Raw genomic sequence first — 24,218 nt, forward strand, 5'->3', positions numbered from 1 at the left:
ACTGGAACAGCGCTGTCTAAAAGTGGCAATGTTGGGTCAAGTGCACATCACTATCTCCTCTCTGCCTAATCTGTGCACCCTGTAACCCTGGAACGGACAGCTGTATATGCTATAATATCCTATCCTAAGCCGAGTCAATCAGCTTTCTTCTTGTAAGAATATGGCACTGACTACAGGGATATAACTTTAGAACCAGCTCAAAATGGTTCAGGCTTTTGAGCATTTGCTTCTTGTTCTCCTGGGTGGCACCATTCATAATAGCCACTGCAATTCTTGGTGTCTAGTGTTTGTCTCTGCTAGTGTTCTGTAACACGAGGCTAAAATATAGATCAATAAGCCTGATATTTTGATAGTCATGATTGATTACAAACTGATGAGGCAAAAAGAACCCAGCCTATAGAGAAAAAGAATAAAACAGATGTGTAATGAGAATCGGAGATAAACGATTATGTAGAGTATTTGTAGGTAAAGTAGAGAGAAGAGAGGGAGTATGAAAAGAAAGAAGCTACCTAATACCTTTCAAATCTCAAAAAAAAACAAAAAAAAAACAAAACCAAAAAACACACAAACACCCACCTAGCTGAATTTACTCTTAAAAATAAATTCTGAGAAATGCCATTCTGTGTCATTAATATAATCTCCTTTTCTTAATCTATTTTGAATGGATCTATCACCTGCAACCAAATGATCCTAAATTAATCTAGTTCCCAATAATGAATGATAAGCCTAGGAATAAGCGGAGTCAAAACATCATTTGTTTCCAAGGTGAAGCAGTTAGTATTTATTCCTTCAACAAATGTTGCCTGGATGCTTACTCTATTTCAGAAATTTCTAGGTTTCTGAACATCAGTGAACAAAGAAAAAAGCACAAATATGAGACAAATATACAAATTCAGGACATGAAAAGTGTTAGCAAGAAAAATAAAGCATAGTAAGAATACAGCTCTGGAGGGGGTGCTATTTAGAGTGCTCAGGGAGGGTCACAAAAGAGGGGACCTGAAGTCAGAAAGTAGCTCTGTGCAGATATGGAGGAGAGTGTTTCAAATACAGAGAAGAGAAAATGCAAAGCCCGAGGCATAGATAATCTTAGTAGTAAAATACATAAAACATAGAAAATCACAGTATTTAGGAGACTGTGAGTGAGAAAGATTGATAGGAAATAAATCTGGAAAAGCCAGGAACAAGTTTAAAGTCAAACTTATGACTCAATTATTAAGTGTAGATGACTTTTTGCCTATGTATTTATTATCTAATTCTGGATTTGATTCATTATAAATCACATTCTCTTAGGTTTCTATTGTTTCTATTTATTTTGCTTGGTGAAGAGCAGATGGCCTTGACCCTTGTCTAACACACCCAATTTCAATACAAATGAATAACATACTGGAAAACATTTATTTTCTCACCTGACTGGCTTGGCTTTGCAAGTAGACTCTTCTGGCATTCAGATCTTCAAAGGGAGATGGTCTTGAGCTTCTATAAGGCTCACTGGTAACAACGGTCTCTTGCTGGAAAAGATGATCTTTCACTCGAGGACTAGGAGTACTCTCTTCAGCAGTTGCCTAATGGGAAAAATCCCCAACTCATTAGTTGCCAGAATATAAAAACAACAATAAAAACTTAGATACTTTCTAATAAGTACAAATATTCAGCAAATCAATAAGAATGTACCACCAACACTCTGAATAGCAATTCCCAAAACTTAATGTACAAGATTAGGGAGCCATGTCAAAATAATAATTTAAAAAATCAACTTTAAGAACAAACTTATGGAACATAACTAAGGAAGAATTAGGTTAACCAGTTAACCATTCCATATAAGAGAGACATTTAATTATAATGAGCTTTTAATTATAACTAAAGTGGTCTTTTGCAAGTTAAAAAGAAAAGTATTTACCAAGAAATTTGCAAGTTAAAAAGAAAGGTATTGCCGAAACCGGTTTGGCTCAATGGATAGAGCATCGGCTTGGGGACTGAAAGGTCCAGGGTTCGATTCCAGTCAAGGGCATGTACCTTGGTTGCGGGCATATCCCCAGTAGGGGGCGTGCAAGAGGCAGCTGGTCGATGCTTCTCTCTCATCGATGTTTCTAAATCTCTATTCCTCTCTCTTCCTCGCTGTAAAAAAATCAATAAAATATATATTTTTTAAAAAAGAATGGTCACCTGTAAAGCTTTTCCCTTCTTCCTCTGTCTCTGTCCCATGGCCTCCTGCTCTACCAAGTCCTCCAAGCCACCAGCTCTCCCTCTCCCCTCCATCTAGTGGCTTAGGGGACTAAGTTCTCCAAGCTTCTCTACTCTCTGCCAGCTCTTGCAATTAACCCTCCAACTTTGTTGCATTAATTTGCATACTCACACTTCATTGGCTGATTAGCATAGCAGAGGTACAGTCAAATTACATGTTTCTCTCTCTTTTTTTTTAAAATATATTTTATTGTTTTTTTACAGAGAGGAAGGGAGAGAGATAGAGAGCTAGAAACGTCAATGAGAGAGAAACATCGACCAGCTGCCTCTTGCACACCCCCTACTGGGGATGTGCCCGCAACTCGGGTACATGCCCTTGACCGGAATCGAACCTGGGACCTTTGAGTCCGCAGACCGACGCTCTACCACTGAGCCAAACCGGTTTCGGCATGTTTCTCTTTCATTATATAGGATATTCCATAGACAATACTCTACATATGGGCATTAGATTGCTTCCAATATTTTATACATACATAGCAATGCACACCTCCTTATAAATACATCTTGGTGGACTGGTAGTATTATTTCTTTAGGATCAATTTTTATAAATACGATTATTGACTAAAGGATATGCATATATTCCAATTATATTACAAAGAGAATTGCTCAGTAGTATATGAAAGAAAAACCATTTCCTCACGTCTCTGCTTACACTGAGCATTATCATTCACCAATCTTTTCCAACCAATTAAGAAAAAACACTTTTAGTGTTATTTTCCAAAAAGATTATCTGTACCATTTTCATAAGTAAAATTAGTAATAACCAAAACACTTTAATTTGTATACAAATGAGTAAAAAATGTTCAGGTTTAGTCAAGTTTGAATGTTTGTTTGTTTTTACTGGATTATAATCCCTTAAAAAAGGCTACTACAGAAACATGGACATAATCTAAAGTTAGGTGTTGAGAAATGCCAAAAATATTCCACAAGACTAGAAAATGTAATACATTATATGTACAGAGACTGTACATGCAGTTGCATGATCTGCAGCATTTAAAATGATATAAAGATATATTTATATCCACATTCAATGCTTTTAGTGTTGTGTTGGCATGGACTCATCTATATTATGTATAGAGTAACCCATGCCAACTTAAATGTTTTCACTCTCAGAGGCTGGTATAATAATTATTCTCCTATGGTTGCTAAGAGATTGTTTAACTTTTTCTTTTTTCAAGACTACTAAAGCAATTGTGTGTGTAGAGGCAAAAGGATGCCAGGTAAAGCGAAAAAAACAATTTGGCTGTAGCTCTCTACTAGATCACAAGGCTAGATGACAGCTGTGAAGAAAATAAAAACAAAATTTGGTTCTCTCCACCTTTGCTCTTCTGACTGTAGTAATCCTGAAGCAGAGAAAACTTAGGTGTTGCTCTGCAAGCCTTTTTGAAGTTATGTTTCCCCATAAATTACCAATTAAGTATGAGAAAGTAAATATTACAGTCTATTTATTGCTCAAAATGTCCCTTTTTATATATCACAAGTCACAGTTTCAAAAGGTGTGGCTGAGCCATATCCAACAATAGATGTTTTGAATGATAATACAATTCGTTTACTTTAGAATGATCAAAAAATTTTAAATGTTCTTCAATAAAGAAATTTTATATTTTAATACTGCATATACTGAAAATGCTACCAAAGTTATTTTTGGCATTTAAAATTATATTCTCAAATTATGCAAACTTAGCAACAGAAGACAGAAAAAATAATTAATAATTCCATGAATTTAACAAAACCACTATTAAAGTTTTGGAGTAGCATCCAATAGAAATTCATTTCAGACCTGACCATAATTGTCTCCTATTTTCATTAGATTTCTTAGTTTACATTTGATTAATTTAAGAATAAACCTTGAGTTTTAAATTTTGCATTTGTCTATGAGTTTTGTCTGAAAACATCAATAGGATATATAGTATATTGTTAAGGCAACCTAAATACAGTAATCAGTGATGAAATAATATGAAAGAAATATGAGAAATGTACCAATATATAATGCCCAGCAAAAATAGAAAAGAAAAACAAGTCCTCCACCCTAAATTAATAAGCAAAAAAACTAAACTACCTTCCTAATAAAACTTTAGTTTGACTTAAAAATAGTATTAGATTTTCAGAGATTGTTTATTGTCTGCAAATCTGAGTTATTAGGCAATAGTTACATAGTTCCTGATAATTATATGTCTTTATACAATCCTCTAAATGACAAATCTATTTCTAGAATCAAATCTAATCTAAACATCACATTCAGAAATGCCAACAAAAATTAATGTAAAAGGCTGTGGAAAATAAAATAATTGTTGAATGGAATGTGAATGGTTAAATAATTAGTAGCACTGTTACATGATATAAGGGCTAAAATTCAAAGACTGTGAAGTCGGACCATGTGGGTTCACATTTTATGATTTATGCTACTTGAATTCCAACCACCACCATCCCCAATTCAAACAAAAACCCTAACAAAAAATCAAAATGGACAAAATTGATCCTGATAGTGCTTTAAAAAAAAAGTATATATTTAAATACAACATGAAAGAATTTTAAAAAAGGCCCAACTAAATAAACCTATTAACTTAGTTTTCAGATAGAGAGCCTTATTAAAACAGCACCAACTTTGAAAATTAGTATACGAACAATTTTTATCATCCTAGTCTATAACATAATAACTTTAAACAATATAAATCACAAACCTTTTAATCATTTTCACTCAGAAATGACATTACCCAATTCTAAAAAAGGGTAAGTTAGTCAAATATTTCTCAGTAGCAGAAAGAAAAGATATGACTTTTCATTTCATATCAGTTAGGTATCATCTTTCTACTTGCCCAAAGCATGAAATCTGAGATCTTTTCCTCTTACTACCTCAAGTATGATCTAAATAACAATTATTGCCTCCTCTAGGCTTAAAAACTTAGATAATGAGTTACTCTTTTAAAACCATTTTAGTTATTTTTGCAAATAATGACCAATAAAGTAAACGACATTACTACCATAAATCAGTCAATTTGTACTCAAAATAATTTCAAAATGTTTATACAGGGCCCATAGGTGAGTTATGAAACAAGATAATAGTTAAATAAAATAGTTAAAAAGCCAACTTTGCCCCACCAATGTGACTCAGTGGTTGAGCATTGACCTACGAAACAGGTTCAATTCCTAGTCAGGGGACATGCCCAGATTTCGGGCTCGGTTTCCAGAAGAGGGTGTGCAGGAGGGACCTAATCATTGATTATCTCTCTCTTTCCCCTTAGAATATCAAATTAAAAAATGATGACAGAAAACACAATAATAGCCATCCGATGTAAATAAACCAAAATTACACCTATATTTCTGGCACATCAGCAATAAATAAATAAATAAATAAATATTACATTTTTGGTGTGCTGAATTTTAGTAATTAGCTTATATGTGCAATGAATTGAAAAAGATTAAAAATTGCTGAGTTAAATGAATTTGAATACTTTATACTTCCAATATCTTATTCCAAAATAAGAATGATATGCAAAAATTTTGGCATATTATGAAATAATAAGGTAAAGTTAAGAGTCTTCTTTGGTAGTTTTAATTCTGGATGTTGATTCTTCTTAACATTTTTCAAATAGGATATCCAGAAAAATTTACCTCACATATTTACTAGCTTCTCAGTATCTCTCCCCTGCTTTTTTTGAATGTGTGTTATATGCCACTGAGTTGGCTCCAACTCCTGGAGATCCTATGAATGAGTGAGTGACATCTAAATATTTTAATGTGTGTTATGTCATTGAGTTGGCTCAACTTCTGGCAACCCTATGAATGAATGATGTCTACATCTTTTTGCCCACATTTTTAAGGTGAACTTTAACCAAATTTACTTTCATCATAGGAAGAAATTTAGAACATATTTCCCCATTTCTAGTTCCATATTTTTCCATAGAAACCAGAACAAAATGGAACCTTGTATTTATTTTGCATTTTATTACTTGTTTCTTATACCTAATTAATTCCAACTCACTGTATTTTTAAGTAATAATTAACCATCAATAAACAGATTCAAATATTTAAACACATAAAAACTCTTTATGTACAATAGGGGAACTAGTAATTAAGATACTTCTAATATAAACAAATTACATAAAACAAAACCATTAAAAATTAAACTTAAAAACATATTTATTGATAGAAAAACATTATGTAATTTAAGTGGAAAAAACAGACTTTAGTATAATAATAAAATAATACATATACACTGGTCAGATTATTATGATCTTTGAACATATTCTCTATATAATATGTACATACATACATATACACATACTATTTATTCTAGCTTCTTGTTACTTGCTGGCAAATACAGTGTCTTAGAAAGTTTCTTAAAAACTTACAGGTTACTTATTTATTAAGGCTAGTTATTTCCTCTACTTCAGGGGTGGGGAACCTTTTTCTTAAGGGCCATTTGGATATTGATGACATCATTTGCAGGCCATACAAAATCATCAATTTAAAATATTTGGCCAAACATTTAATTAACTCACCCCTAATGCCTTGGCAGGGCAAGACCAAATGATCTTGAGGGCCTTACATGGCCCAGAGGCCGGACATTCGTCACCTCTGCTCTATATTCTTTATGTTTAAAAATTTCTTTCAAGCCAACTACTTACTTGTAAGTCATCATCTGCTCCTTCAGTTTCATTTTTTAATGCTGGGCATCCTAAGAAAACAGGTAAAAGTTTAATTAAACATAACATTTTTGTCTTAGATTTTAGTATTATTGACTAATTGATTATGTCATTTACAATACTAGAGGAGACTGATCAGAGATCATTCTAGGCTGCCTGGCAACCAATCTGACGTAGGCCACTCATATTTGCCCCTTTATTAAAAGAATAGAGAATAAAGTGATTGTTTTCCTTTCCTGCAGGTAAATTCCCAATGACTTACAAAAAGATGTTTTACTGTATGTGAAAAGTGTACTATTCACAGCAAGTCCTGCTCCTGATTTCTCAAACACCTAGGTAAACTATGTGCACCACACTCCTCTGGTATTAGATAATGCCCATGTGTGATCTTCTCAATCTTCCTAAATACTCTGACCCAGGAACAGTATTTAGTACCCAGAAGTAAGATTTTAGTTCCTACAGTAAGAAAAATAAATGAGCCTTAATTCACTATAGATAGTCAATGGCCAGTTGTTTCCATTGACCGTTATGCATCAATGTTTCTGTATACATTTTAATCATGTTCAAGAGAGCCTTTGGTTCCAACAAATTCATAAAGAGGGATTTCTCCTAGCAATGAATTTTGAGTTTCTGCTTGCCTTGAGACATAACTAGCATGGAGATGACAAATGTGCCCTTTGAAAAGGGTTGCAATAAATTTTTCCTTATTGTCATAGAAGGCTAATAAGAGAAATTTAATGAGATTGTTCAAAGTCTATATAATAACTGGTAACAAGGCTAAGCAGTATATTTAAAGTAATGTTTACAAATAACAAGATCGACTGAATACAGCAGCAGCAGTCTGTTCTCCCAGGCTAGGAGTTTGTAAACTTCTCCTTATAAATTGTCTTTTTGAACATTAAACTCAATCTATTTGATCCTAGTGAAAGTGTGTTCTTATGGGGACATAAGTATAGACTTCAAAATAATACAAAACTTAAACATAAATCATATAAATTTAACACCCATAGATAATGATTTTTCTTTCAAGCACTGGTTCTTCAACATTAGCTAAAATAGCAGAATCAACTGGGAAACTGATACTAGAGTTCAGTACCAAACCAATAATATCAGAAATGTCTGTTAGGTGAGGCATGAGGGTACCATGCATTTTTATTTTTAAGTTTCTTGTAGTGGTTTGAGAGCCACATCTGCTAGAGAATCTGAGGAGCCATATTCATTTGTTTTTGTAAATTCATAATATACTCATTCAGCTAGGATAACAATTCCTTATCACATTTGAAATGTCTAGGAACTTAAAAAGAAATAAGTAAATATATATAATGCCTCAGCTCCACTCCCCCAAATAGTTTGATTCAAGTGACCTGGAGTCAGAACTAGTCATTCTATTTTTCAAAAGCCTCCCAGGTAATTCTAACGTGCAGCCAACATCAAGAACACTGATATAAAAATAATTTATGGGATCTGGTTATGAAAATAAAATAATTGCTATCATCTCATAGAATTTCTTTCTGAATTGGAAATCAAAGATTACTTGCTTAACAAACTCTAATATTTAAAGTAGGTCAATATATTATTTAACCACAGTTTCATGCACTATTAATACAATTTACACTAAGCTTTTCCATGTTCTTGCCTATGGTCTGTTTCCTAATTAGTTCACTTCTTCTAATATTCAAAATATGCAAATAACAAAGTTGTCTAATATTGATGGAGTTACTTTATACAGAAGCCATTCTATTAACAGACATGATATTCCTTCTTAATTAGAAAAACAAATCAAGTTTTAACTTGTTTGGGGGGAGAAGTTAGTTTTAATGTGATTTCTTTGTTTAATTAAAAGCAGAGGCCAGTTTTACATGTATATACAATCTCCCTCTTTTTAAAACCTGCAAGCTTGTACAAGCTTTATAGTTAATAATTTTAAGAGACTGAAAGATTACAAAGGGATATTTGGGGTTGTGGTATCTGTCAATGCTCAATAATAAAATCAGGTAAAAAGAAAAGGGTTCTGCCCTAACCGGTTTGGCTCAGTGGATAGAGCACCAGCTGCGGACTCAAGGGTCCCATGTTCGATTCCGGTCAAGGGCATGTACCTTGGTTGCGGGGACATCCCCAGTGTGTGTGTGTGTGTGTGTGTGTGTGTGTGTGTGTGTGTGTGTGTGTGTGTGTGTGTGTGTGTGTGTATGTATGTGTGTGTGTGTGTGTGTGTGTATTTTTTTTTTAAAGCATTTCTCTTTCAAAAAAAATGGGGGAGGGGGGGTCTGACATAGAACAACTGGAATATACCTATATTTGATTATTAGAAATTTTATCTTTATCATTACCAAAACAAGATAATGACTGATATAACATATGTTATATGACTGATACAACATATACACAAAGATTTTAAAAGTTGTAACTTACTGCTCTCTTCAATCTCTTATTTGAAATCATCTGAATTATCTGAACAGAAATATTGATGGGTTCTTCAAGGTAATAAATTTAATTGGCATATATTGTGATGTAACAAATCTGAAACAGACTAAGGAGCCCATTATTTTATCTACTTTACCTACAGTGAATTTTCAAAGTCTGGTCACATATCCCAAAAGCTGACTTGCTTAAAGTAACTCTACTTTATAACACATAACTGATAAACAAATTAAGAAAATAGTTAGAAAAACTTACCTTGAGATATATCCTCTATAGCTCTTCGAATTCCTCTATCAAAAGCCCTAGCATCAGCAGGACTTTGAAAGGTAAGGCCAAATTTCTTGTCTTCAATCTTCCAGTGGTGAAATGTTGGAGTGACCTTATTGTAAATGAGGTCTTTTTTAAGCATACATTCCAAAACCACCTGTCAAAAGTTAAATACCAAAAATTACTATATGTGTCAAATGCATCTAATGTAATGCTTAAATACAAACTGAAGAAAAGAGCTATTACATTTTAATGATTATTTCGGCCTTATATTAATACAGAGGTCTTGCTACTTAATCTACTTGACAAAGTTATTCCATACAGAAATTAAGATGGAACTAAGAAGATGGCAAAGAACCAGGAACCTGTCCTCCTACCTAAACAACAAGTGCATTGGCAGAATCTGTCTGATATAACTACAATATGTTGGAAGTCTGGAGTCTGTTGAAAGCTTGCAACTTCCAGAAGAATGCATGGGCAGTAAATTGTGCTTAATTTCTGGGAGTTGTGGGAGTGGTTCCTGGAGCAGCAAGTACACAAATCCTGGGAGCCAGGGTAGATAAAAAGAATCCTGTCCTACAACTACCAGATATCTGTGCTCTTATCACTGACTGCGGCTTCTGATCACAGAGGTAAAGACAAAGAGGTACACGGATGTACCTCCCTCATTGCTGCAAGTCATTTCTCATCAGAATGGAGTGACTTCCATGGTATTTAAAGGGTCAGCACCCTATTTTAGCCGCCATTTTTTTACTTTTCTCATTTTGAGAGCCAAACATTAAATGCAAAAACAACAACATATATGGGGGAAATTATAAAGTGACTATGCATACCCAGGGGAAGACTCAGAAAATACGTAAGAAGGTATTAAGTTCATCTTATTCTGATCCTTGGCACAGAGACAAATAATAATAATAATGTAGTAACAAAAACAGCAAACCATGGGGAAACAAGATAATCTGATTTCCAGAGTTACCACATTGTTAGATTCAAATGCCCACTGTTGAACCAGAATAATCCCAATGCATAAAAAGAAACAGTACAAGATAAGTAATTAAAGTCTGTCAAGACTCTCCTAAAGGCAAATGCCACAGCCATTACAAATATTATCTGAAAATTATTCTGTATATACAGTTGTTAAACATGAAATACATCTCTAAGTAATCCTAATTAATAGCTGAATATACCTCTTTCTATAGTTAAAGAGTTCTGGTAGTATGTAAATTTCATCAGACGTCCCTCCATGGTTAACTTTGAAAAACATTTATAAGTTAGAGAGTAAAAAAATGAAAAGTGGATCAGTGGCTCTGCCCTCATTTCTACCCAAAATATTTTACATTAAATTAATATAAAGATAAGCATAGAGTAAATAGCAACTATAAAGTGAATGTTTTATATAAGACTGACACAACAGGAATAACTATGAAAGAATATGTTGCCCAAGTAATATGACATCAATAACTTGTAAGATCCATTAAGGATGTGGCTTGTTAACAAATAAAAACAAACCAAGAAGTCATGTTTTAGAATCAGAATAATACTACAACTTTTTGAACTTTTGTTCACGTCCACTTGAAAGTACAAGTGTGCTGGGATTAGAAATGAAGTATTTTTATTTACTAGAGGCCCGTGCATGAAACTCCTCTGTGTGTGTGTGTGTGTGTGTGTGTGTGTGTGTGTGTGTGTGTATCCTTCAGCTCAGCATGTACCTTCTCCAATCTGGAACCCCTCAAAAGATGTCTGACAGCCCGTTTAGGCCTGATCCTGGTAGTGAGATCGGGCCTAAATGGGCAGTCGGACATCCCTCTCACAATACAGGACTGCTGGCTTCCAACTGCATACTTGCCTGCCTGCCTGATTGCCCCTAATTGCTTCTGCCTGTCAGCCTAATCATCCCCTAACCACTACTCTGCCAGCCTGATTGACGCCTAACTGCTCTCCTGCTGGCCAGATTGCCCCTAACTGCCTCTCCTGCCAGCCTGGTAGCCCCTAATTATCTTCCCTTCAGGCCCAGTCACCCCTTATAGTCTTCCCCTCCAGGCCTAGTTGTCCCTAACTTCCCTCCCTTGCTGGCCCAATCACTCCTAACTGCCCTCTCTTTCCAACCTTGTTGCCCCAAATGCCCTCCCCTGCTGGCCATCTAGTGTGTTGGAGTGAGGGTCAATTTGCATATTAACTCCTTATTATATAGGATTAGAAACTAAAAAAAATTAACATATGATGAAAAATTTCAAAACTAGAAAAAAAAGGAATAACAGATTCAAAAGCACTCTAATGTTTATGACTGTATAAATTTTTTTTTCAGACTTTGACATACCAACAGTCATGACTAGGTTTGAATAGAACATAATTGCTACAAATAGACTGGCTGCAGGCAGCCTTGGGAAGTGACTATAATAATGAAGGATGAAAAGTACAATTATGTAAGGATATTTGAAAGAATAGCTTTGCATTCTAATACAGATCTTAACAGACCTGAGTTGGGTAAGACATACCAGTTTAAATTATTTTCTAGCTACATTTATACTTTTGGAACCATAAATATTTTAATGAGTTCTTAAAGTCTTTCAATCAAGTACTGATAAGAACAATATTTTTTCTTTCTTTTATTGAGGTTGAATAGATGTTAATTATGAAAAGATAAAGTCTAAAATTAAGAAAGTGAACCTATAATTAGCATAAACATTAAAATCTGATTACCCCCCCCCCGCCCCCCGCAATGTTGTTTTTTTTTCCTTCTTCTATAAGAAATACTAGGGTATTTGATTGGGGGGATGGAGGGGAGGAGAAGGAAGGAAGAAGGGGAGAGAGAAGGGAAACACCAAGGCCACTTAACAACTAAAACTTCTGAAGATATATTCTAAGTTATTTTGGGAAATACAGACCAAAATTCCCATCATAAAACTACCAGGCTTGTTTTCCACAAGCATTTAAAATAGACCAAGCAAAAAATAAGTATGAATGCATTTCTGTTTAACTTACAACAACTAATAATTTGGGAGAGCAGAGTAAAATTAAATATGTACTAGTACTAGTACTTTCAAACTACTATGTACTTTATTATGGTTGCTACCTTACAAGTAGATAATTATAAGTTTACAAATAGTATTATCTAAAAAGTAGTATGGTTGGTAACCAAACATAAAAAATGTTATTAGTAACTTTCTAAAATATCTTTGAATCATTTCATTAAAAATTCCAAATTCAAATTATTTGATAACCAAAATCACTAATTTTCATCTCAAACAGTTGCCTCATATTACGAACTTTAGTCTTCTTAATGACATAAAAACTGTATCCTTTATGAAGAACACCAAGGCATACTATGAAATATGAAATTACATTGTTATTAAATACATAGTTTTACTAATCATTAATAAAAATGTATGCTTAACACTGTTCTGAACTGCATGGGATTTTAGAATTTTTAAAGAAGTAACAAAAGAAACAATGGCATATTTCTCACATAACAGCAGTTCAGCGACTAAAACGGGAAGGAAGGGAGCCAGTGCTCCTTAAATATGTCTGTCATAAAAGAGAAACTGCTCTAGATTAAAGGAAAATAAGCACATGACAGCTAAATACCACGTGTTTTCTATGGAAGGAACAAAAATGTTATAAGAACATTATTAAGACAGTTGACAAAACTGGAATATGGAACTTACATTAAAGTACTATATTCATGTTAAATTTCCTAAATAAAATAATTACACTGCGGTTATTTAAGAAAATATCCTTGTTCTTAGGAAAAAATACACTAAATATTAGGTGGTAAAAGGTGGGATATATGCAACTTACTATAAATATATACACTGAGTGGCCAGATCATGATGATCTCTGAATGCATAATAATCTGGCCACTCAGTGTACTTATGTATAAGGGAAAGCTTGCAAATCTTAGAATGTCAAGGGACCAGGAAATAGTGGCCCCCAGCCTCTGGCTAGTAAGTCCTCTGCTTCTTTCTTTCTAACTATCCACAATGCAGTTCTTATACACGAAAAAACCTTATTTTAAAATCCCAACTCTGTGGTCATTCTAGACCAGTGGTTGGCAAACTCACTATTCAACAGATCCAAATGATAACAGTACAATGATTGAAATTTCTTTTGAGAGCTGAAAACTGACTTTTGCTCATGGGCCACAAAGTTTCAATCACACTGTATGTGTGCGCCCACAAGTGGTATTTTGTGGAAGAGCCACACTCAAGGGGCCAAAGAGCCACATGTGGCTCTCGAGCTGCAGTTTGTTGACCACTGGTCTAGACTGAGTGGCCTGATTACTGTGTTCAGAGATCATAATAATCTGGCCACTCAGTGTAGTTCATTAGTTGTTAGGGAAATCCAAATTAGCTATCATGATACACCTATACCAATGATGAAATAAAAAATAGTGACTACATAAAATGCTAGTGAGAATGCCTAGAAAGTGGATTGCTCTGGTAAAAATGTAACAGTATAGCCAGCCATGTGGGGAAAAGTTTGGCCATTTCTTATAAAACTAAACATGCAACTACCACACTACCCAGCAATTACATATGGTCATTTATCCCAGAGAAATAAAACATATGTTTACAGAAAAACTTGTATATGGATGTTCTTAGCAGCTATATTTGCAATAGCTCCAAACTGTAAAAAGCCTTCATTTCCTTTACTCAGTCAATGGTTAAACTTTGGTACACAGTTGTCGTAGAATACCAGGCAACAATAAATAGGAACAAACTATTGATAACCTGCATGAACCCTCGAGGAATTATGCTGAATGAAAAATAATCCTGAAATAACGTATTTATTATTCCAATTACATAATACTTTTGAGATGGCAAAATTATAGAAATGGAGAACAGGTGAATGGTTTCCAGGCCAAGAGGGAGGTAGGTGTCTATTAAGTACCAGGGGAAAGGATTCTTATGGTTATTGAGCTGTTTTGCAATCTTTTCTATCATAGTGGATATATGTGATAAAACTATATGGACCTAAATGCACTCCCAAATGAGTACAAAACTGGGAAAATCTGAATGTGATGGACTTTGTTGATGTGAATATATATTCTGGTTGTGATGCACTAGTTTTGCAAAATGTTACTATTGGGAAAACTCGGTAAAAGGAAAACAAGATCTCTACATTATTCTTTATAAGAGCAATTAATTTCATCTCAATTAAAAGATCAATTTAAAAAGTCTATGGAGATTTCAGAAAAATTATCAAATCAGATAATAAAATATTTTTAATTAATAAAATATATATATTTTAAAATTAATAAAAAAGCCAACCATATCACCAACATTATCTAATATTATTCTGGAAGTCCTGCCTAACACTATACAAAAAGATGAGTTGCATGAAATGTGCTTTAAAAGAAACCAAAAATGATCATCCCCCCAAATCATATATAATAGTCACAAAATTTTTATATATGTAAAGAAAAACTTAAAATCAATGTATCTATATATTTTTTAAAATATATTTTATTGATTTTTTTTAACAGAGAGAAGGGAGAGAGATAGTTAGAAACATCGATGAGAGAGTCACCGATCAGCTGCCTCCTGCACAACCCCACCGGGGATGTGCCCGCAACCAAGGTACATGCCCTTGACCAGAATTGAACCTGGGACCCCTCAGTCCGCAGGCTGACACTCTATCCACTGAGCCAAACCAGTTTCGGCCAATGTATCTATATTTTTAAAAAGTTGTATAGTTATGGGAAAATGAGCAAAAATATACTTAAAATGGGGAGGAGACTAATGAGGGGGAAATTAAAATTAGTATTAGCAAATATTATAAAACTAATTTTAAAAGTTTAATATTCACATAAAATCAATAGATAAAAAAGTGGAATTAAATAAGAAGTGGTATGGATTGAATTACATCCTTCTGAAATCTCTAAAGAGAGCTCACACCAGAAACTGAGTCAATGAGTACCCATATCTTGGACTTCTCAGCCTCCTGAACTGAGAAAATAAACTTACACTGTTCTAGCCAGCCAGTCTATGGTATTGTCTTATGGTGTCACGAGCAAACTAATACAAGATAAATCTAGCATATAGAAGACACTCAAATAGCTGTTGATTAGTAAAAGAATAGCAGTCAACCAATTAATTAAAAAGCATGCTACATTCACATGATAATTTAGATTTTAATAGAGCAAAGGTAGTGACAAAATATTTAGAAAGCTAATAGTGAGATCAAGTTTGAACGTTAATTTAGCTATTAGGAAAGCTATTAACAATTATAACAATTTAATGCCAGTTGGAATGTAATGGAAGGAATGTGAAATGTATCACAATCAGGTATAAAGGAGAAAGATGAAGCCAAAATAATCCTGCTGAGCCTGCTAGACCAGATCAACCAGTATACATCAATAACTAGAGAATGGAATGACTTTAATTTAAAGTAAGCCTATGTGTGTGTGTGTGTGTGTGTGTGTGTGTGTGTGTGTGTGTGTGTATAAAAGGCTAATATGCAAAGCATCCCCTTGGGAGTTCGACTGGGAGTTCAATCGTGTGCTATGATGTGTGCTGACCACCAGAGGGCATCACGGAACATGGCAGGCGAACAGAAGCAGTGGTGGGTGGTTGGGGGGGGGAGGATGGGGGAAGGAGAAGAGGGCACTGAGGGAACAAGGGAAAGAGGAGGCAAAGGAGGGGAGTGGGTGGGGGGGGAACCGTGCGGTGGTAGGGAGGCAGGAAATCTGATTGGCCCTGGTCACTATCCAGGCCTACAGACCCTACCCATGCACAAATTTCATGCACTAGGCCTCTAATTAAATAATAAAGAAGTTTAGTATATTCAGTAGAGTACTAAAGGAAGTTAAGAGTTAATCTGAAGTTTTCTAAAAAAAGGAAATTACAAGGCAGGTAATATGGGAAATATACTAAATCTTAATTTCCAGGAAACAGCTATCACATTGCTCTAAAAGAAAGATAATATATATGCTAACAGGCAGATTCTTTTTCTTCAGGGAATATTGGCAATATTAAGAGTTAACTGTTGAAAAACAACTGCCAAGAGAAAGTCACAAAATTTATGGTTATACGAAGAAGTCATTAATAGTACAATTTATCATCGTTTCAATGAATTGACCCTAAAACGAGCAGCTAATTTTGGACTAGATGAATGTTGTTGTTGTTATCATTATTAGCATTTCTTCCAATTCCAATCCTTAATAGCAAAACTGATTTGCCCAAGGTGCTTTCTCTTATTAAATTTTCCGAGTTTCTGCTTATGATTTATCTGTGACAATAAAAAGGAAATTGTTCCTGTCATTATTGTTTCCTCAGGACTAGCAATCTGTTTACATTCTCTACTCCACATAAACTCTTAATATGCTATCTATTGTTATTTAGTTAATGTGAAAGAGGGGAAGGCATTTCCATAAGTCAATGCTAGCTTTTGGTAAAGATAACTAAGTAAGGCAAAACCATGGAAATAACTGCCTTTGGGAAAAGACAGACAGATTCAAGACAAATGAAGTGAAGGCCAGATTATAAAAGTTCCTCCACACAGCCCTCGCCAGTGGCTCAGTCGTTTGGAGTATCGTCCTGTACACCAAAGAATTGTGGGTTTTATTCCTGGTGAGTGCACATAGGTAGGCTGCAGGTTTGATCCCCAGAGGGTTGTGTGCGGGAGGCAACCAATCAATATTTCTCTCACTTCAATGTTTCTCTCTCCCTTCTTGTATCTCTAAAACAAAACAAAACGAAAATCAACAAAAACATACCCTTGGGTAAGGATTTAAAAAAAAAAAAAGTTCCTCCCCACAAATAAACTCCCTAAACTTCTTTCCAGATTTGTTTTTCCCCTTATCAGTTAGGACTCTTTAGCATAGTAATCTTATTTACTTACTGTAACACTTCTTTGTCCCTCACCAAATGTATATTTATTTTTAAAACTAGAATTTCTGTCATTGTTCATTTGGATATTCTCAGTGCTTAGAACAGTTTCTAGCACACAGCAGCTTCTCAATATATATTTGACTCACCTTTAAAAGGGAACATTCTCGCCGAAACCGGTTTAGCTCAAAGGATAGAGTGTCGGCTTGGGGACTGAAAGGACCCAGGTTCGATTCCGTCAAGGGCATGTACCTTGGTTGTGGGCATATCCCCAGTAGGGGGTGTGGAAGAGGCAACTGATCGATGACTCTCTCTCATCGATGTTTCTAACTCTCTATCTCTCTCCCTTCCTCTCTGTACAAAATCAATAAAATATATTTTAAAAAAAAGAAAAAAGAAAAAAAAGGGAACATTCTCTTTTAATAATGTAGAATTCAGTGGCATTCCTTTAGCATAAAATAAAGTAAATACGCAGAAGGTAAATACATACTAAAGTAGTTTAAATGACTGACAAAAAAAAATTTAGATTGGATTTAAAAAGAAAATAATAAAAAAAGATACTCAAGCCAGAGGAATCTAGTGAAACTGGGGAAAATTGAAGGCACAAAGCATGAAATTGTAGAGCAAGAGAAGGGGAATAAAAAAGAAATGAGAGGAAATTGTAAAATTCCTCAAATGGAACAGTTCTGGACAACTACCAGATTCAGGAAAGCAGCCTGCTGTAATGAAGACCAAAAGGTCAAGACTGTGCAAGCAAAGTAGCCAAGAATAGTGATGAGGTTCAGATGTGGAAGAGCTGGCTATGGGAAGGAATTGCTAAGGTCAGTAGATGAAAATGAAAGCTAATGGATGGTGATCTCAATGGTACACTGTCAATAAAGGGATGGATATATATATATATATATATATTTATATATAGTTGTTAGAGTAATACTTTGGTGAATAAAGCATAATTAAAGTTATGCTAACACCATCTATACTCCCACTTTCCTCCCCTAGTTGTGATTATAGTCAAAAGAGAACCAGTATCTTTCAAGAGACATAGCTGCTGAATCTTAAAGAGAAAACTAGTTAATGCAATTGGTTTTTAGTGGAAGATTGGGGTTTCACAATGCAATAACTCACAGAGGCACAAGGGGAAAAGCCAAGTAGGAAATTATTGTTCTGTACTTTCATAAAATTCAATCCAAGGCAGAAAGATGTGTCCATGGTCTTTTAAAATGTCCCATGATGGAAAGGGGGTGATTCTCATTGTTAACAAAGCTACTCCTGTTTTCTTTTTAGAAAACAAATCCTCTAATTTTGTTTTACGTTCTAATAACTGAAAAGAAAAGTCATTTTTACAGTGTGCACTTTAAACAATAAAACTATCATCTTACAGGCATTTTTATTTTTTATAGGCCATTTTTATCCACAACCTAATTATATTTATTAATCTGAAAAACATGTCCTTAATCTCTTTGGCAACTTCGTAACCTGAAATGTTTCTTATTTTCCCTTTCTTTACTTCATTTTTACGTTTATTATGTTTACCTTTACTATTATTAACTTTGTCACTATATGTTTATAATAACAACTATTGTATAACTTTGCTGACATAACACAGTGCCTTTTCTAGACTATCTATCTTAAGTAATACATATGTTGTAAGAGTCCTATTGTATCTGTGTAGCCTATTCATTATTTTGTTATCTTTTAGCACATAATATGCTTTTAAAAGCATAATTTTAATTACATTTGTAAATTTACAATATTTTATTGCCTACTTCATAAACATAAGAATACAACCCCATGGTAATTTACAACTTAATAGTAAATATTTTAGCAAAATTTTAATGTCATTATGGACAGTTTATTCAGCTACTTATAAAGACTGTAAGGGTGTGCTATAATATAGTGTTTTAAATTTACATATCATATACAATTCAGCTAAAAATGATAAAAAAAAATATAACCTATACATTGATAAAATATTTTCCAATAAAATAGTGTCATACTAACAGTGAAGGGCCTAATATCTATACTAGGGGTGTCGAACTCAATCAGAGAAGGGGCCAAAATCTAAAATCCAGCCTAAATCTCGGGCCGAATGGTTTACTGAACAGTCATAAACTGTCATTGTGATGGAAACGCAGCGGAGTGCAGTGATGACAGCGCGGTGCGGGCCACATTGCAAGGCCTGGAGGGACGGATTTGGCCCGCGGGCCTTGTGTTTGACACATGTGATCTATACTAATAAAAGGGTGGTATGCAAATTGGTCAGGATGCCCTCACAGTAACAACTGAACAGCAGGCTGCATGGGGCGACCAGACTGGCAGTGGGGTTAGTGAGGGACGACCAAACGACTGAACAGCAGACTGCATGGGGTGATCAGGTCAGCAGAGGGGGGCAGTCAGTGAAGGGTGGCCAGGCCAGTAGGAGAGGCAGTTGGGGGCAACCAGGCCCGCAGGAGGGGCTGTGAAGGGTGACCAGGCTGGCAGAGGAGGCAGTTGGGGGTGACCAGGATAGGAGGCGACCAGGCCTGCAGAGGAGCAGTTGGGGGAGTCCAGGCCAGGGAGGGGTGACCAGGTCGGCAGGGGGGGGCAGTTGGGGATGACCAGGCCGGTGGGAGCAAGGCAGTTTGAAGTGACCAAGATGGCAGGGCGGCAGTTAGGGACAATCAGGCCAGCAGCAGAGTTGGTCAGAGGTGATCAGGCAGGGAGGGGGGGAGGCAGTTAGGAGCAATCAGGCAGGCAGGCAGGTGAGCAGTTAGGAGCCAGTGGTCCCGGATTATGAGAGTGCAGGCTGGGCTATGGGGACACCCTCCCTCCTGTGCACAAATGTCACACACTGAGCCTCTAGTACCTAATTTAAAAAAAAAAAATGAATGCAAAAGAGAAATTTCCTATTATGGAGAATGTGAAGGTTATATATATATATACAAATTAACAGTTAAATTAAGTTGTATATATATATATATATATATATATATATATATATATATATATACAAATTAACAGTTAAATTTTAGCTAACATTTAAGAAATATGTGATCAAGGATAACACTAATTTATACTCAAGAATTAAAGGAAGAAATCAAGGCCATAACGATTTAGAAGGCGACCAGAAAAAGATGGCAGCTGGCAGGATGGAGCTGAGAGAGAAGTGAGTGAGTAAAGGTAGGAAAGGAGTGTGTGTGGGGTGTGTGGGGTGTGTGGGAATGAGTGAGGGAAAGTTAAATCTCGCAGGAGCAGCAGGAGCTGGCAGAAAGCATCTCCTTGACAAGGAGAGACTACCACCGCTTTGGGCACTCTCCGGATGGTGTGATTCCAGCATGGAACCCATGCCATCTTGAAGGGGAGAATGGCCTTTTTAAGAAACTCATCAATACCACCAACAAAACAGGCCTTGGAACTGCCCCGTGACCTAGCACCCACCCGAGCCAATATCCTGCTACCCCAGCTGCAGACCCACAGACCTCCACATCCAAAGATGCACCATTTGCAGCAGCTAAAATAACTCCAAGACTATGAGGATTCCTGCAATAGAGAGGAATTGACAGGACTGCTCTAGCCATGAAGACAGAAGAGAAGCAGTCCAGAGATGGAAGACGCTGACAACACCTTGCCATACTAGCAGACAGCAGCTGTGCACCGCTGAAGGATGCCCAGGACCAAAGCAGAGGCGGTCGGACCCATATCACTACCTTTTGTGCACCACCCAGAACTGAAATATCATTGCTGACACGTACACACAAGGAAATGTTTGACATTGAAATTGGGACTCCAAAGAACTGTTGGCCCAGGAAGGAACTCACTAGACTGATTCATTTGCCTATCAGCAAGTAACCATTATGGCTTGTCTCATTTTTGGTTCTTATAAGTGTATTTCTTGTATCACATGATCTCACACATCTAAGGGAAATAATGAACAACATAAGCTGAAGAACAAAAACAGACCTGGTAACAGAGAAGCATCAATCAGACTGTCAAACCTTGGAGGGAAGGCAGGGGAGGGTGGAGGAAAGGAGAAGAGATCAACCAAAGGACTTGTATGCATGCATATAAGCCTAACCAGTGGTCATGGACAATAGGGAGGTAGGGGCATATGTGGGGAAGGGTTTGGGATGGGAATAGGGGGATGAGGACAATTATGTGCTACCATAACCAATAAATAAATAAAAAAGAAAAAAAAAGAAAAAGAAAAGATTTAGAAGGCAATGGAGGCTACAACTTATACAGATCAAGAAAAGTGGTTCTGAGAATCTATCCATGTTAAAGACCATTCCACATCCAACTGTCTGAAAGAAAGGTAGTTCTCTGATTACCTTTGAATACAACACCCACCCCTGGTTTTTCTCAGTGCTTTCCAATGGCATTCTTAAAAGTATGACATTTGCAAGGCATCTAGGAAAGAGGAGCTACTAGTTAAGAGGCAACAAACCAAGAGGCTCCAGCCACTTTTAGTCATGGCACATAGCTTAGGAAGCTCTCATTTAGAGCAGCAAAAGAGTTACCTGTACTAGTAAAATAAACTCTACCTACATGAACATCATAAAAACAAAAGTTATAAGTAAGCAAGGGAATAATTTCTGAGTACTCAGATCGAACAAATCAATAAATGAATGAGTCCTACCCCCAAAACACACAAAGTATCTTCCTGCAGAAAAAAATCCCAGTCAGCTTACTCTTTATTTACTATGCTCATTTCTTATTAAAAAATAAAAAGAGTGAAATATAAACCTTTTGGAAGTATAAAAGATGTATTTAAATACAAGTGATTGCAAATCAAAAGCCACAAAAACTCTTCTACAAAAGCCATCTTTTTTCCCCCTAATATTACTAGCATTCTGATTTATGAACACTCTTTAAAATATTGTCAATATTTCTTTGTTAGCTATACAAATTGCCATGGTACACCTTTTTACTAGTTATCTATTCTTTCTTAAAAACCACAAGTTTTTCTTGGGATATCAGGGGCAGGTATTTCACTTCATTTCTAGAATTTATCTAAGGTAAAGGATTCTAAGATGTGACCAACAGATAAAATGGGTACAAAACAGTTTTTAGCAAATGAGGATTTTAAAGATAACTATAACTTGGAAAGAACTTTGTAAATTTATAGACTCAACAGTCAAAGAGTACTTCTTTCTTACATAAATAAAAAAAAACTAGAACTCAGCAAACAGAATTAAAATAAAACCAATCAATAAAAACATCCATAGAAATGGACATTAAGAATTCCAAAATGCAGTAATAATTAAAAAAAAAAAAAAAAAAGAATATATACTTCAATTCTGTATTGCTTCAGAAGTATCTTGGTTAAAAGTGCCTTACCCAGCAGAGGGGGTTAATTAATCTGCTTATTTCAATGTCACTGTCCTATTTGTCTTGAAATTCCACAAGACACTGCTGTTTTAAATTTATAACATGCATTATTGCCTCTGCATTTAATCATATAAGTCCCCATAACCTAAAATGCTTTACTATATATCTAATCTCTGCAAGAAATATGGCAACCCTCCAAGTGAATAACTTTTCCTTCATATCTACACTGAGATATACTGATTATCCCTGTTACACAGATAACAAGCTTCCGCAAGAAGAAATGGTCAGGTGAAACAAGTGTTCTGATTCCTAGTTAGTGCATCTTTCAGAAGAATGTATTTTCTTGTTAGTCTATAATAATTCTACACCTAAGAGCTCCTTTTAAGTCCTGCCATAGGGGATAAGTTTGTGCTCTTTCTGAATCCCAGGTTTATTTGTACTAGCTTTATGTCAAAGCCACAATGACCAACACCTAATCCATCCATCTGAGCTGACTCTGATCAGCCTAAATCCTAGTTATACAGATTAAGTCACTTATTAAATTACCTTAAAATAAATCTGTCCATTAATACAGCCAATATTTTAGATCATTACCATTTTATACTCAGTTTCTAAAATCAACAACTTCTCCTGCAACATTTCCCAGTACCATTAGCTCAGATGAGTAGCATTATAGTCCAGGACAAGTAACCATAAGCTTTTTCTTAGAAGTCTACAAAGCCTTATTTTAAAATAGAGGCCTGGTGCACGGTTTTGTGTACAGGTGAGGTCCCTCGGTCTGGCTCATGATCTGGGCCAATCGGGCCTGGCCAGCTTGGGGGAAGGGACCGGGACCGTGGGAGGTTGGCCAGCCACAGGAGGTTGGCTCTGGAAGCGCACTGACCACCAGGGGGAAGCTCCTGCATTGAGTGTCTGCCCTCTGGTGGTCAGTGCATCATCATAATAACCGGTCTTAATGATTGCATAGGCTTTTAAATATATTGATTAGCAATAGTATGTGCCAGCTACCATCTTATGGAAAGCCACAATCACCTTTAGATATTGAAGTTTCTGGTTCACTGAGATTCATTGTTAGGAGTGAATCATAAGCTCACAAAACTCTAGAGCTGGGAGACTTTCAAGATGACTTAGGATAACTCTCCCTTTCACTGAGGCAGAACCACGGAACAAGAAAGTTAGTTTAACAAGACAAGTTAAATTACTGAAATAATTCAATAGTAAAATTATTAAGAAACCAATAACCAAAATTAAAAGTAAATTTATTTAAAATGCTCAGGCCTGCCGAGACCGGTTTGGCTCAATGGATAGAGCGTCGGCTTGGGGACTGAGGGGTCCTGGGTTCGATTCAGGTCAAGGGCATGTACCTTGGTTGCGGGCATATCCCCAGTGGGGGGTGTGCAAGAGGCAGCTGATCGATGACTCTCTCTCATCGATGTTTCTAATTCTCTATCTCTCTCCCTTCCTCTCTGTATAAAATCAATAAATAAATAAATAAATAAATAAATATATA

General features: G+C 35.6%; 1 protein-coding gene across 1 annotated transcript in view; it reads right to left on the reverse strand.

The window, feature by feature from the left end:
• SPRED1 (sprouty related EVH1 domain containing 1) overlaps nt 1-24,218 on the reverse strand; it is a 95,420-nt gene that overhangs the window by 16,286 nt on the left and 54,916 nt on the right. The window contains exons 3-5 of the mRNA XM_036446530.2: nt 9,561-9,729; nt 6,870-6,919; nt 1,407-1,562 (exon numbers count right to left, since the gene is read on the reverse strand). Coding sequence (XP_036302423.1) covers nt 1,407-1,562; nt 6,870-6,919; nt 9,561-9,729 — 375 coding nt within the window. The remainder of the gene's footprint in view (nt 1-1,406; nt 1,563-6,869; nt 6,920-9,560; nt 9,730-24,218) is intronic.

This window comes from Pipistrellus kuhlii, unplaced genomic scaffold (assembly GCF_014108245.1).
Source record: "Pipistrellus kuhlii isolate mPipKuh1 unplaced genomic scaffold, mPipKuh1.p scaffold_m20_p_1, whole genome shotgun sequence".
Taxonomy (NCBI): Eukaryota; Metazoa; Chordata; class Mammalia; order Chiroptera; family Vespertilionidae; genus Pipistrellus; species Pipistrellus kuhlii.